This window comes from Loxodonta africana, chromosome 22, assembly GCF_030014295.1.
Source record: "Loxodonta africana isolate mLoxAfr1 chromosome 22, mLoxAfr1.hap2, whole genome shotgun sequence".
Taxonomy (NCBI): Eukaryota; Metazoa; Chordata; class Mammalia; order Proboscidea; family Elephantidae; genus Loxodonta; species Loxodonta africana.
Genome location: NC_087363.1, coordinates 17,936,516 through 17,951,738, shown reverse-complemented (window position 1 = coordinate 17,951,738; position 15,223 = coordinate 17,936,516). Strand labels below are relative to the sequence as shown.

Here is a 15,223-nt window from a genome sequence, read left to right as displayed (position 1 = left end):
CCCCACCTGTAAATGGAGATAATAATGGTACCTCAGAAGGTGATCTTGAGGATTTTAAACGATCCCTGAGCCTAGCACTTATTAGTAATTGTTGTTGTGTTACCATCAAATCAATTCTAATTCGTAGGGACCCCATGTGACATAGTAAAACTGGCCCACAGTGTTCCTGAGGCTGTAGTCTTTATGAGAGCAGATCACCAGGTCTTCTCTCCTGCAGAGCACCTGATGGATTTGAACCACCAACCTTTCGGTTAGCAGCGAATGTTTAGCCGTTGTACCACCAGGACTCCTGAGCGCATAGTAAGAGCTCGGTAAACCGTGTCTCAGTGTCATTGGAGCTGAAGAAGCATCCGATGAACGCAGCTTTTACAGCACCTGTCAGGGTCACTGGGGTCTGGGAGTCCTCACTCAGGAACACTTTCGACAGAATGAATGAAAGATGAAGAAATTGAGCCACAGTGAGGTCACAGGACAGCTGGTCTGTGTCAGTGGCTGTTCTCAAACCTTGATATCCTGGGTTACCTCTCTTAAGAGCAGTAATTTTCAAACTGGGGAGGCTGGAGTGGTCACAAAATCCATTTAGTGGTTCATGAGCGGCAATTAAAAGCAATGAAATAGACGGAAATAGGAAATATCGGAGGGCATCATCACAGTAAGATGTATTTCTTATGTGACTCAGCCAAAAACGTTTGAAAAACACTGGTTCAGAGCGTGGGCATTTATGTCAAGCAAGCTAGAATTTGAATCTTGATTCCTTAAGCTCTTGAATGGGGTCTGAAGCCAAGTAAAGATTAGGAGGGAGATAATGAATTTGATGATGATGATGACAAAGGTGAAGGAGGAGGAGGAGGAGGTAGTGGTGTGATAATGGGGATGGAGGGTAGCTAATATTTATTGAGTGCTTTTTTTTAGGGTATACCAGGTACTTTTCTAAATATTAACTCATTTAATCTTCATGACAACTTTATGAGTTGAGTGCTGTCATTAGTCCCATTTTGCAGATGAGGGAACTGAGACACAGAGTGGGTAAGTTATTTGCCAGAGATCAAGAAGTTCTGGCTCCAGGTCCATTTCTTTAACCACAGTGCTATCCTGCCTCACAAGTGGTAGTTCAGTATATGTAACCTACTTTTATTATTATGCAGAAAAGGGAAAGACTAGATTTTCTGAGCCTTTGTCTCCAGAAAGCATCAATGACCCTGGCCTTGGACCCTCCCAGGCCCCCAGGCAGACTGCCCTGTGCTACTGGGAGTTTGGGGGGTGGCATTGAGACAGGGAGAGGCTTACCTAATCTCTGACTTGCCTGGGGAATGTGAGAGGGGAAGGTCCCAAATGGCTTTGGGCAGGCACCAGAAAGAGGAAAAATGAAAACCATGTTAAAGATAAATGGAGCCGTTCTTAAAAGTTAGAAAGCAGACTTAATTAGGACCAGTTCTCCCCATCCAAAACCACAAAAGTTAAAATGGGAAAATATTTCCAGAAATGGCCATTATGTGTTGTTAAAAAATATCTAGAGTAAAATATATGTTTTATTTTATACATGCCTCCAGCTAAAACTTATGCGTTTACTCTTTCTCCCAGAAGATGGGAATGTGAACTCAAATCTAGACAGCCCCGAATCAAATTTAGGTTGCTGCAAGCATTGCAGTTTTCTATCGGCCAGATCTTACTCAAGCTCCTCAAAGGAGACAAGAGGGGGAAGGAGAAGAAGCCAAGGCATGGGTCCGGGAAGGAGCTGTTCCTGACAGGCTGTGGCATGTCAGCGTTTGCTCCCGTTCCATTAAATGGCCTTCACTGTCCTCTCCCATTGGTGCCCATGACGGCACATCTCTCATCACCGTGTCTGCTGTCCTCCTCTGAACTCCAGGAAGGGCCACACGTAATTAGAAGAGGTCAGCCGGGGGTAGGGGGGAGGAGAGCCAGACTCACAGTTCCTAGATGTGACCTCCAAAAATCAGATACAGGGTCACCCTGTTCCCTGCCCCGTCAGCGAGTCCGTTAATTGGCACGCTTGAAGATGATTCATGCCATGAGAAACTAATCCCTGTCTTCCAAATGACTGGCCTTATGTGTTTTTTTCTTTTTCTTTTTAAACTACCATGTAAAAAAAAAATGTCTTTAACTTGCCTATGTTTTGAAAAATGATTTCTCCGTGGCAAGTCAGTGCCCTTTGTGAAAATGTGAGTTGGCCCCGGAGACAGTCTTCCTTTTTGAGTTTTCAAAGGTTGCCGGGGGTCTGTTCCCTGAATCTTAGAGATTTGTCAACATGATACAGGCTTCTGTGTTACCGTCCTGAGGGTTCCATGAGCACCCCAAATTGAAGTTGAAAGCCATATATTTGTGTAGTTAGCCTGTCTCCCATTGTACAGGAGCAGTGATGTTAATTCTTCAGAAGCCCTGATTTAGAAATATGAGTGCAATGTGCAGACACAATGCAAAAGCGCCTGGGATTCGATGGTGTCACAGCCCAGCCCCATCTTACCCCGGCCTGGCACCTACCATCAAATGCCTTGGGAAGACAGATGACGTACAGTTCCCAGATGGCACAGTAAGGCAGAGAAGAACTAACACGTCGGTTTTCTCTTATCATTTTAGTTAAGAAACGCCATGGTGAATCGGAAGACAGGCAAGTTTTCCATGGAGGTGAAGAAGACAGTGGACAAAGGGGTACATTTTTCTAAAACATTCTTGCCGCTTAATTTAAAACAACCCACTGTGAAAAATTAGCTTTGAAAGCTATATCTGGAATAAATATCTTTCACTGAGATCATTTTTCTCTTGTCTTTACTTATCTCAAGCAAGATTCATGTAGTACTGTTAACCTGATCATAGTGTGTCCATTTATTTTTATTTATTCCTGGAAACTTCACCTAGCAGACTAACCGTGTTTTCTTTTCTCTACAACTTTTTTTTTTTTTTCAATCTAGAAACGGGTTTTGGTGATGACAAATGACTACTATTATACAGACATCAAGGGTACTCCTTTCAGGTAGAGCTGACCATAATACATGGACATTCCATCAGACCCATCAGTTGTGTTTGTACAAAACCTGCTGACGCTCTCAGAGCTCATCATCTGAAGATAACCAAACACCCTGCCGAAAGGCTGGAAAGAGTGAGGAAGGGGCTTTTCCCAGGCTGCTTTTGTTTTTCCAGAAGGGGGAAGATGGTTCAGGCTCACCTAGGAGAACTCACTCAATTTGTCATGGCTTTGCGTTTCATTATCAAGCAAATAAGCTTTGGGAGTTCCCACCAAGGGTGGAGAGACGAATTCAGAGGGTTACCAGGGTCCTTAACCATCTAACTTGCTGCCTAGTGAGTTCCATTTCACCTTTTATTTCCATAACCAAAAACAAAAACAAAAAACCAACCCTTCACACATGGAGGTGGCATCTCCATCCCTACGTGATATGCTTCTGTTTTAATTTCTCTGAACTGTCCTCCTGTGCTTGTCTGCCTTTGAATCCTGTTAATTCTCTTTGTAACGATCCTGGAAAATGGCTTGGCCTCATTGCCTGCTGTCAGATGCATATGTGGTGTGCTAAAGTCCCCCACTTCTATTAATTTACTGTGGTAACGAACGCCTTTTGTAAAATGTTATTTCAGTAGGGCTGCTTCACGTTTCTGAACTGGTGCCTCACAGAGCTAACACGAGAGTTTATTGCCTATAGATTTAGCTAAAAAATAAATTCTAGCATTCGATGTCAGATATTGCCAGGAATCATGGGTGGATTCCATTTGGAACCAGTAGCAATCGAGGGAATGCATGAGCCACTCAGTGGGTTTGCCAAATGAAAAGACTGTTTTTTAAAACATATTCCCTTACTTTAGGCAAGAACAGAAAAGAGCTTAAATCAAGCCAATAAGAGTGTGAAACATCAATTAGACCAGGGAGAGGGCTGGCTAGAGAAGCCCACAGTGCAATAAGGTGGCTACATTGAATTGGTGGTGGAAGTGTTCATTTTTGTCCTTGAGAAGGGGTCAGTTTTTCCTAGTCCCAAACTCTGAGGACTGGAATGACCCATCTCTGGCTAAATGTGGGGGTGGGATGTGTAAGGTAGTAGTAAAGAGCAGGCTGCATGGCCCCGAGGGACAGGATCTAGGAGAAGAGCTTGCTGGAAGAGTGAGTAGTTTGCCACACCTCTTAAAAACACATAAGAGCAGCCAATGGCTGCTGGCACTTCTAATCAGAAATTACTTTGAAGCAGCTGATTGAATCTAAGAAAAACCAGCACCAACTATAATCAGTGGGGTTTTGAAAGTAAACTGTTTGAAAAATTGTTTACAGAACATGAAATAGAAATGTGAAAATGGAAAATAAAAATGTTAGCCCACAAGTCTATTCCAGTTGACGCCATGAAGTTCAAGATCTGCTTTGTTTCTCTGCACAGTTTAGGTGTGGCGCTCTCCAGAGGCCATGGGAAATATTTCTTCCGAGGGAATGTAACCATTGAAGAAGGTAAGGTGCTCTCTTTGCTTGTCTTATCCTTTGGTGTGAGAAGAAAATTCTGGAGCTAGCTGTTGGGTTGACTAAATACCTTGTTCCTCTGTCTATCCCTTTCCTTGGGTATTTGATGCAATTAACTGTCAGCTTGATGTCACCTTGCTTGCCTAGACTGTTTCAGACTGTTGGGAAGCCCGATTAGCAATGCCTTCCATTATAATTTTATTACAATTTTTGATTTACAGTCCCTGGGTGGTGTAAATGGTTAGTGTGCTAACTGAAACGTTGGCAGTCCAAGTCTACGCAGAGGCACCTTTGAAGAAAATCCTGGCGATCTACTTCCAAAAAAATCAGCCTTTGAAAACCCTATGGAGCACAGTTCTACACTGACACTTATGGGGTCGCCATGAGTCAGAGTGGAGCCCATGGCAACTATTATTTGTTTGTTTATTTTTCTATAATCTATGAAGTAGTTGAGGCAACACACAGGAATCATACCTCAACTGTATTCTTCTCATACCTGAAAATCAGTACCAGGAAAAACATAAGTTAATGTAAAAACTTGAACACACATATGCAAGTCTTAGTATCCTACACAGATGAGACACAAACTTGACTTGGGTTCACAGCAGCTATGGTCCAAAGAGAAAAATGATTAATGTTGATCAGAAGGAGTAAGTAGTGCCTTGAGGTCCTGATTCTCTTGTCTTCATAAAGCATCAATGCTTAGTAAGCTCCCAGTAAATGGTAGCAGTTGTTACAACTCTTTAAACCTTGAAACTGCTGTCACACACGTACTGTCCTTCTCATCAGCCGTGGCCTGGAGCGAGTCACTTGCCCGGTCTGGGCATTAGTTTTTGCATGTCCACGGGGAGGGAGTTGGACCAGACCAGTACTCTTTTCGGTGTCCTCAGGAAGTATGGTCAAGAGCAGAAAGGTCAGTTATAAGCCAAACTTCAATTGGTTTGAGCTGGTTACCAGTAAGTGTGCTGACTTCCAGAAGTTGGACTACCCCATGGCTTGCTCAAGTGCTGTGGCAGGGATAGAAGCATCAGTTGATGGTCCCTACGATCCTTAGGTGGTCTGTGGTTTACTGCTGACTGGCCATGCACTGTTCCACAGGTGTTGGCTTTTGTCTCCCAAGTGATTGTGAGATCTTCAGGAACAGAAAGGAGACTTAGGGATTCCTCGTGAACTGACCAGAACCCAGAATGTATCCATCACAATCATGTGGTTCCTGTTCCCAGAGACATGCAAGAGATAACAAGCAGCTTTGTGACTTAGGCAAGATACTCGACAGGATATGTTCTCTGAGATCTTTTCTTAAAAACTTCTAGAACTTTCTGGCTTTATGGACCATATATGGCTCTGTGGACATCACTGCTCGTGAAGCCAGAATAGTCGTGTCTGAGCCATCTAAGATCAAGGTGGAGAAACAGCTCATGATCAGAACAACAGAAAAGAGGTTATTAATGGATTACTTGTGGACAATATGTGGACCTCAATATGTGGACCTGCCCCTACCTCATCCTTCCTCTCTCTGTTTCTGTCTCTCTCTCACACACACATACAAATTGTTTTGTATTGTCTTTTGGGTCATTTCTTTAGTTGTTATCTTCTCCCTGTATATTCATAGCTAAATAGTCTCACAGACAGACTTTCAGAGCTAACTGTAACAATCATGTAAGAAATTGGTCTGAATCCTCTTCCAGGGGGAGAGTGTCTGGTTATCTACACAAATGAGGTCAGATCTCTCTGTTGGTCCTCTGTAAAGGGAAGGACTTATAATCCTGCCAACTTTGCTGAGTAACAGAGCTTGAGAAAGCTGTTTCCCCTTGGGCTAACTAGTAGAGGGTCACGTCATCTGTAAGGGCTGTGACATGATTATTGTTCTGCTCTGTTCTTGGCAGGGGAAGAAGGTTCTTGGAGATGGCAACCACGCTTCTATGGGATCTCCCATAGGGGATGCTGCTGTCCTGAATATAGGAATTTTCAACAACCTTTGCTAATGCTAGATATTAAGGAAGATGGTGAACAGGTAGACTTTGCTCAGAATGTGACCAGTAGTTTCTAAGGTTGAAGGCGTGGAGCTCTAGCTCTGCCTGCTGAAATGATTCTCTTCTGAACCTCCTTAACACTTTTTCTGTATTTTTGTGTGTATTGTACACAATAGTCATCAATAAACTAGAGTTTATGTCATTTTCATTGTCAGCATAATCAAATATGAGTGGATATGATTTTGTCTGGAGGACCAAAATCAGAGGTGAAGGAATTAGGTAAAAATTAAATCTTCTTGATTCCCTAGGAACTCTGAGAGGAAGCAATCAAAAAGACGTGCCCTTCAGGACTTGATCAGTTATGCAAGATGCTATGAAATATAGCCAGGGAAGACTTTGTAGGTGAAAGTTGACTGGAACTGAGCCTAGAAAAATAGATATAATTAACATCATTAACACAATATTCAGAAAGGTGCAGTCCCACCTTAGGGCCTTTGCATTTGTTATTTCTTCTGCCTTGAACGCTCTTCCCCCAGATAGCTATGTAGCTCTTTCCCAGCTTCCTCCAGCTCTTTGCTTAAAATCGCTTTCTTGGTGAGGCCTTCCCTGATCACCATATTTGAATTTGAAACTCTCTCTCCCTTCTCATCTCTCGACATTCCCTATCCTTTTTCCATGCTCTATTTTCCTTCATTGGAATTTCTTTTACTTGTCTTCTTTTCTGCCACTAGAAAGTACCATTATAACAGTGATTTTTATTTTGCTCATTACTATTTTCTCAGGGCCAAGGATAATGTCTGACACACAGTAGATGCTCTGTAAATATGTAGAATGGAGGAAGGAAGGACAAATGGAAGAGAGGAATGCAAGAAGGAAAGAAAGAAGGAAAGAGGGAGGGAGGAAGGAAGGAAGAAAAGGAGGAGGGTTGGGAGCAAGGGAGGGAAGAAAGGAGAAATGGATGAATGGAGGGGTGGGTAGATGGACGGACGGATTGTTCTCAGGACCAAACACTGTACCACTTTCCCTCCTCATGTCATCTGTGAGTCAGGCATCATTGTCCACACCTTACCATTTATGTAACAGAGAGGTGAGATGACTTTCTCAAGGTCTTTCAGTCAGTAGCTGTTGGAGCTGAAATATGTCCACTTGGGTCGTATGTGATGGTACTCAATCTAATCCATTCCCCAATTCTTGTAAAATAAAGCAGGATTGTGCCATAGGTCTGTTATATTACTATTTATTGTATACAATAAATATAATAAATAAATATTGAGGGGGAGCTGGAGTGTTGAGTGCAGTAGTATGCTGGAAGTCATTTTGGAAATTATGCATCCTAAAATAGGCCATAAGCATCATGGGAGTTCCTGAGATTGTTATTCAGAAGTGTCTGTCTGCTCATGGTCTATCCAAATCTAGTCAAAAGAAAGTACAGGGAAACAGTGGGTGATTTCATAGAGTCGGGGTGCTCTGGAACACTTTATAAAAACTCTCAGGTTCCCTACAAGCTCCTCTTCCCCTAGCCATTTTGCAGACTGATGACTCTTTTTTGCTTAGTATCCTGAAACAACCAGCTATTTTTGCTGGTCACAATCCATTGAGTATTGGCAATTTCATGTCATTCAACCTATAATTTCGTCCTCACAAGCACCCATCAGTTAGGGACTACTATTATTCCTCTTTTGCACGTAAAGAAACTGACATTTAGGAAAGTAACCTGTACGAGGACACACAGGAGTAAGGAGCCTAGCCCCATTTTTGGCGCAGACTATACGGGCTCCAAAGTCATTGTTTCTACATCTGCTAAGCTTCTTTCTCAGTAGTCATGGTGTGACATTTGTCTTCAGGGAGTCAGTGAGTTTCTGGGATACACAGCCAGGCAAGGCAGCATGGTAGGGGAGAGAGACGTAGGGGGAGAGGTCTGCCCGGGAAGAGAACTTATTTCCTTTCAGCAGAGTTCCCATTCCCAGCCAGAACCCTTTGGATTTATGTCTACCCTTACCCAACTGCACAGCCCTACCCTGGAGTATATGAATCACAAGGGAGGATGAGGGGGAGTCAGTGCCGCACATGGGAGGTATGTTCTCATTAACCCTTTCTCCTTGACCTCCAGGCCTTCACGACCTAGAACACCCTGATGTGTCCTTGGCAGATGAATGGTAAGAGTCAAACAGCCCTTCAACAGCATTGGTCTTTACTACCTTCTTTGATTTCATGTTGCTTTGCTCCCTTGCCCTGTTCTCCTGGTTCAAAGGACAGGGAAAGTGTTGTTCTCAATACTGACATGCCCTTGTTTTGGGCCATGTCGTGTTCTTAGGTCCTACTGCAACACTGACCTACACCCAGAACACCGTCGTCTGTCACAGTTAGAAGCTATTAAGCTCTACCTCAAAGGCAAAGAACCTCTGCTCCAATGTGAGTCTTCTCTCGAACATGTATTGGGTGTGCATGTGGTAGTGGGGTACGGTGAATGCAAAACCGTGTTTTGCCTCAGTTTTCAAGGGAAGCTTTGCTTTGGCAGAAACCATCAGTTGCATTCAATTCAGCTGAATGTCTGCTTCCTGTAGGAACAGGAGAAAGAATGTGAGTCAACAAAAGTTACATAGACTCTCCAGTCCCAGTTTAAACATTTGCATTGGATCTGTCCTACCAAACTATTTAGTTGAGCACTTGAGTAGGAGGAACTATTACAACTGGGAGGGAATGGTAGATGCCCACGCACCTAGCTCCCTTTTTTATGAATGAGTAACCAGGGCCATAAGTAGGACTTGTCTCATCCAAGGCCATAACGTAGGTGTTCTGGCTCTTTCAAGACTGGGGTCACACTATGACATGTTGCCTCTTAAGTATATATTCTGCTTTCTCTCCCCCAGTCAAGTGTCTTCTGTTTTTTTTTTTTTTTTGGTGGGGGTGGGAGGGTGTGGACTGAATAAGTAAGAGACGACCGATGGCCAGTGTAGAGGCAGTGGGTGTGCTTGCCAATTGCAAGACCAGAACTTATGCTATCACAGGTTAGTGCCAGTAACTAAAGTTGGGGCGGGGGAGGTTCACGAAAAATGAGCATGGCACCTGCCCCCACTCCCAGTGAATATCATTTATTGAATGATTTAAAAAGTACTTTATGTACGTTATCTTATAGAATAACCACAGCAGCCCTACGAGTGATGTCAGGAGGTTATCCAGCTACTAAATGATGTCTCTGTGGGATGGATTTACATTCTGGGATATGCCCTGGCAGGGAAAAGATCAGCTGGACATCACACAGGCTCAAGTTTTCATCGTCTTTGACCTGTTTTAATGACATATTTTAAAAACAGAAATATAGAGCTAGTGCAGGAACAGCCTTACAGTCACGATGTGGCTGTATCAAATCTTAATATTCTGCCATATTTGCTTCAGGTACTTTTTTAAGGAATGAAACATTAACGCTGATGATAAAGCCCCTGGCTATCCCTGTCTAGTCCCATTTCCATCTTTCCCTCCCAGATAGAACATCCGTCCTGAATTTGTTCATCGTTTCCATGCATTTCGTATCATTACTACGTATGTAGGTACCCAAAAACAATATGGAGCATTGTTCTGTACATTACACTATGCATATATACATACATGGGCCCTGGCGGCACAGTGGTTAAGTGTTTCACTGCCAACCAAATCCACCAGCTGCTCCTTGGAAACTGTACGGGGCAGTTCTACTCTGTCTTATAGGTTCACTATGAGTTAGATTCGACTCGATGGCAACAGGTTTGGTTTTTTTGGTTATGTACATATATGCATACATGCACGTATATAAATTTACACACATGCACACATATGTGTAGCACCATTTATATGTATTTTCCTACAAATTTTATTTTTACTCATTGTGTTGCTGAGATTCACTTGGGCTGATCATTTAGCACTAATGCATTCGATTGAATTAGTGTATCGAATTCCATTACATACATATATCTCAATTTATCCATTTTGATGATGTGGTATTTCCAGTTTTTGCTTTTACAACAAAGCTCCTTTGCTTTCTTGGATCCCACCTAAGGTGAGAACTGGTCTCCCTTATGGGATAATTAGCTGCCCCATCTGCAATGTGATTGGAGGGCTCTAGGATGCCTCCTCTACACTCAGGACAGCTCCCTCATTCCTTGGCCTCTTCCACAGACTCTACCCATAGTCACTTTGGATAGTGTCAGATATTCCCCTTTGATATGAAAAAAAATCTTAAATGGAAAGACTCACAAAACTCAATGACTAAGTCCCATTAATCGTTAAGTTATAATATCCCCTTCAGGGCCCTAAAGAGAATTGCACGTTTTGATAGTGGATAGAAATGGAGTTGGAAGGAGCAAACTTTTGAAGAAGTGCTGCCTTCTATACCCTACACATCACATCCAGGGTCAGCATGTTGGTCCATGGCCTGAACTACTTAGATAGGGAGAAAAAGCAGAAAACTGAAGTGTAACGCATCCCAGTGTCTCAATTGACTGTCATCTCTTAAATGCATTGGGGGGCCTCTGTATTGCTAGCCTATCGGGTATCAGAGCTGTGTTTTGTACTTTTGGCTAGTGGAAGGTTCACTCATAAAGCAGTGCATTGTGTGTGAGAAAGGGGCCTGGTGATATGCAGAATCAGTCTGGCAAATGCTTCTTGTCCCCTCTCGGGGGGTCAGCCAATCCTGTCTCCCAACTGTGCCCCTCTGAACAGGTGATAAAGAGCTGATACAAGAAGTCCTCTTTGATGCTGTGGTGAGTGCTCCAATTGAAGCGTATTGGACCAGTCTTGCCCTCAACAAATCTGAGTAAGTGGTTGCACGTGTCCTCCTTCCATGGCCATTTCCTCACAAGTGGTCCGAAATATGGTTATGGTTTAAGAACTAAACTGTTTTAGGAGCCTGGTGTTAAAGTTCTTTAATTTTCCCCAAAGCTCCAAACCGCAAGAGCTAGAGCAGATTAGCAGCTCTGGCTTGGATGGCAAGCTCCTGGGTTTGACATATAATTTGTTTGAGTTTTAACATTACATGAAATTTGGTATGCTGAGGCAGGGTGACACTTCCGAGAGAGAGGGAGGTGGAAGGAGCACTTTGCTTCCTGCCTTGCCATGACTTCCTCTATTTCACAGTCTTGAGGGAATTTGGGATCTGGGCCAGGTTAGGTTGTGAACAGGACGGGGAAGTGAAAGCTCGATTTCATTAGAGTGTCAAATACAACCCTGTGGTTTTGTCTCTGAAATGAGGGGTGTTATCAAAGGCTAGGACAATACTGCTTTAAAAAAAAAAAAAATTAACAGCTTATTATTACTATTGTTTTAAGTAGTTATTAAAAGACTAAAAATAAGAAGCTCATTTCTTTTCTTTATGCTGTCATGCCATACACTGTTCAGCTCTCTCCCCTTTTCTCTTGTTACAAGCTCCATTCTTCTGTTCATCTTCCTTTCTATATATTCTGGTCTCTTCCTTCTGTCATTCCCTCTGTTCTCATTTTTCATTCATTCATTCATCAAATGCTGATCATGCATTTGCTATGTGCCGGACACTGGGCTAAGTACTGGCAAAATGGTCATAACCAAGACAGACATAGCCCTTGCCATCACGGTACCTATGGCATAGAGTGAGGTACATTATTAAGAATTGTGATAACTGCTTCAAAGAAAAGTAATGGAGTGTAGACTTAACTTAGAGACCTGGAGTGGAGATGAAAGGCAAGGAAGGATTTCCTGAGCCGGAAAGAGCTCAAGGGTTAGGAAGCATCCCAGGGAGATGGAACAGCATGTGCAAAATCCCTGAGGTAAGATAGTATTTGACATATTTGAGGAGTTTAAAGAAGGCCAACATAGCTGAAATATAGAGAGTAGGCTGGAAGATGTTGGAAGATGAGGCTGCAGAGGGGTCAAATGGCTCAGGGCCTTGGAAGTCAGGTTAAGGATTTTGGATTTTATACTATGAGTATTAGAAAATCATTGAAGGATTTTAAGAAAGGGAAGGACATGATCAGATTTGCATTTTTTTTTTTAAAAAAAGATCCCTCCACTGCTTTGTAGAGAGTAGAGTATAATGGGGTAAGAATGGTAGCAGAAGCTCCTACAGATTCCAGAGAATTTGCCACTTGGATCAGGGCAGTGGCAGTGGGCACAGAGAAAAGAGCCGTACTTGTGGCATGCTTCAGAAGTAAGACCCATAGCACTTGGTAGTGGATTCAGCGTGTGAGGTGAGGGAGGCTGAGCCATCGAGGATCATTTCCAAGCTTATGACATGGTAGATAATGTTGCCGTTTCCTAGCACAGGAGACACTGAAGGAAGAGCAGGTTTGGGGCTGAGTACAGACAGAGTTCCCTTCTAGACATTTGAAGTTTAAAATGACCATAAGTCCCCCAAGTGGGTATGTGAATATACAGTTCAATACATGAGTCTATAGCTCCAGAGACCATCATTCTTATGTGTGGGGCTGTCCTTAAACTGCTTACCTACATGGGTCATATTGGTGGTTGGGAAAGAGTCAAACCCTTTCCTGGTGTTGCTTTCTCTAGTGGAAATGTTTCTTTTAGGCTCTCAAGAGACTCAAACTCTTAGGCAAAGATTGCAGATTCATTCCTAACACATGCTAGAAATTTCCAAAATGGTAGCTTGCTTTGTAGTCCACATCTGTAACTGATTGGACAACTTGGCTTTCCAATTTGGTGTAGTCTACAAGCAGAAACAAATGCATCGCATTGGGTTTTATTCACCCCATAAGTACTTAAAGGTAGCATTGACCGCTTTGCTGTGCTGTCAAAGATCAAGTAACCAAATGATCTTATATTGAAGATGACATGGATAATGCTTCGGATCAAATTGCTACTAGCATCTAGGGCAGGGAAGCAAAGTCAAGAATCAGTGTTCTCTTCGTAATTTTATTGTAGAATAAAGTTACATGTTTGTGGAAGAAGGCCATTTGCTTTTTTGGAAGGAAAATATGCATGCATATTTCCTTCTGGGAGACATGTTCAAATACAAAATTTGCCTTGGAAGTTTAAACAAAATCATCTTTACTGAATTTTCCAATTAGTTTCCCTGGCTAAGGCCATTGTTAGGGTTCCAACAAGCATCCTGCAGGGCTATTTGAAGAAGGCGGGGAAGCAGTTTCTTCACTCATCTCTTCGGGGTCAGTAGTGAGGCTAAGGACCATGCTCTGATAGAAGTTGCAGGTCGGTAACCTCACAGCTGTGTGGGATTCAGGTCCTAGATGTTTCTAGGCTGTGGGGCACCACAGATTTGATTTAGTGGTTCAGTTGCTTATTCTCTCTAAGGACAGATTCTGCTAACAGTCCCAGCACATAGAATAGACCTGGTAGCATCAACTCAAACAGGTAGCTCTAAGGATAGTTCTTCCTCTCCTTAGAGTAGCTCCCATTCTCAGAGCTAGCCTGCGCTCTCACCCTTACACCCAGAATCTTGAGATAAAGGCGAGTTTAGGGTTGGGGGTGCATTTCCTTATGCTGTTCTTGTTGACAAAGAGTTCATTTTTCCTGCAAGAATCAGCCTGAAAACTTTTAAAAAGAAAGGGGTGAGAGTTTGCATTCTGTTCTTGGGGCGTGTGAATGTGAGTGAGTGTGTGAGGGTGTGTGTGTGTTTCTATCATTCCTTTTCAAGTTCAGGTTTCAAAACTGTTATTTCACAAAACATTTCCTGAGTCTTACAATGCAAAAGGCATTCTCTGTGTGCAGACTGTCTGGAAATGTCCCCCTGATGTCCACTGCTCTGTTTCAGGAATTCTGACAAGGGCGTGGAGGTTGCCTTCCTCGGTACTCGCACTGGCCTCTCGAGAATCAACCTGTTTGTTGGTGCTGAGCAGCTCACCAATCAGTAAGTAGGGGGGCCCCTCTGCAGGAGAGCAGAGCAGCACACTCCCGAAAAGCTGGTTTCATTTCTTGACTCTACCACTGGTAGAAACAAAATTCAGGCCACCCCGGCCTGCTGACATGCTTCCTCTCTGTTCTACCCTGGGGGCCGCAGCGTGTGTGTCCACCTGCCTGTTGGCCCTTCCACAACCCTTTGTTCCTTACGCGCTTTGGCTTCTATCCACCATCCTGGAGTCCTCTCCCACTCTGGTGAGTCATCTTTGAACTCAGGAGATGGTGCGGCTGCTGGCGGAGCAGCCACAGGGAGGACAGACGCTGGTCTCCTGACAGATGGCTTCAGGGCTTTCGGCTGTTCTGGAGCTCTGCTGAGGAATTCTTGCCTGTCCAGGAGTCAGTGTTTCAAGTCTGCTGTCTGTTTATTTGTTTATGTTTTAATAAAGCTCCATGCCTCTGCCCTTAGCCTGAGGGACTACAGAGCCCCACACCCAGGGCTGAATATTCTGGGTGCACTCAGGTTGGACTTCCTTGTGCTTCAGAGGATACCTGCGTGAATGGTGGGCAGAGTGTTCCTGAGTCCAGTACCCAGATGCTGGGTAAACCACTGCTCAGTCCCTGTGTCTTCAGAGAGCCATGAGCCCTTAACTCATTCAATTCTTGTTCTACGGGAGCTGGTGGATGGTCTGGAAAGTCTTTTCTGAGCCCAGTAATAAGTTTGTTTGTTTGTTTTTTCTCTCTCTCTCTCTGTTGTTTTCCCCCCAAGTAAGAGGCATTATTAGGCCAGGAACAAATGGAGCCTGATGATGCAGAAAGTTCTAGCGTGGTTTGTAAGCATGTATGTGGGAGTTCAGAGGTTACCATGGGTAACCTGGGGAGTGACTAACCAAGCCACAGGATGGGGTCAGTTTGAGAGGGCCTGGCCCAATAGGAGCCTAGGAAGGGGATGCTCACCCTCCATCAA

The 15,223-nt window shown here is 43.6% G+C and overlaps 1 protein-coding gene across 1 annotated transcript in view; it reads left to right on the top strand.

Moving 5' to 3' along the window:
* Positions 1–15,223, top strand: part of CACNA2D3 (calcium voltage-gated channel auxiliary subunit alpha2delta 3) — a 1,049,182-nt gene that overhangs the window by 849,631 nt on the left and 184,328 nt on the right. The window contains exons 19-25 of the mRNA XM_064274376.1: positions 2,596–2,667; positions 2,928–2,989; positions 4,392–4,459; positions 8,552–8,597; positions 8,756–8,853; positions 11,137–11,230; positions 14,174–14,269. Of these exons, the coding sequence (XP_064130446.1) occupies positions 2,596–2,667; positions 2,928–2,989; positions 4,392–4,459; positions 8,552–8,597; positions 8,756–8,853; positions 11,137–11,230; positions 14,174–14,269 (536 nt within the window). The remainder of the gene's footprint in view (positions 1–2,595; positions 2,668–2,927; positions 2,990–4,391; positions 4,460–8,551; positions 8,598–8,755; positions 8,854–11,136; positions 11,231–14,173; positions 14,270–15,223) is intronic.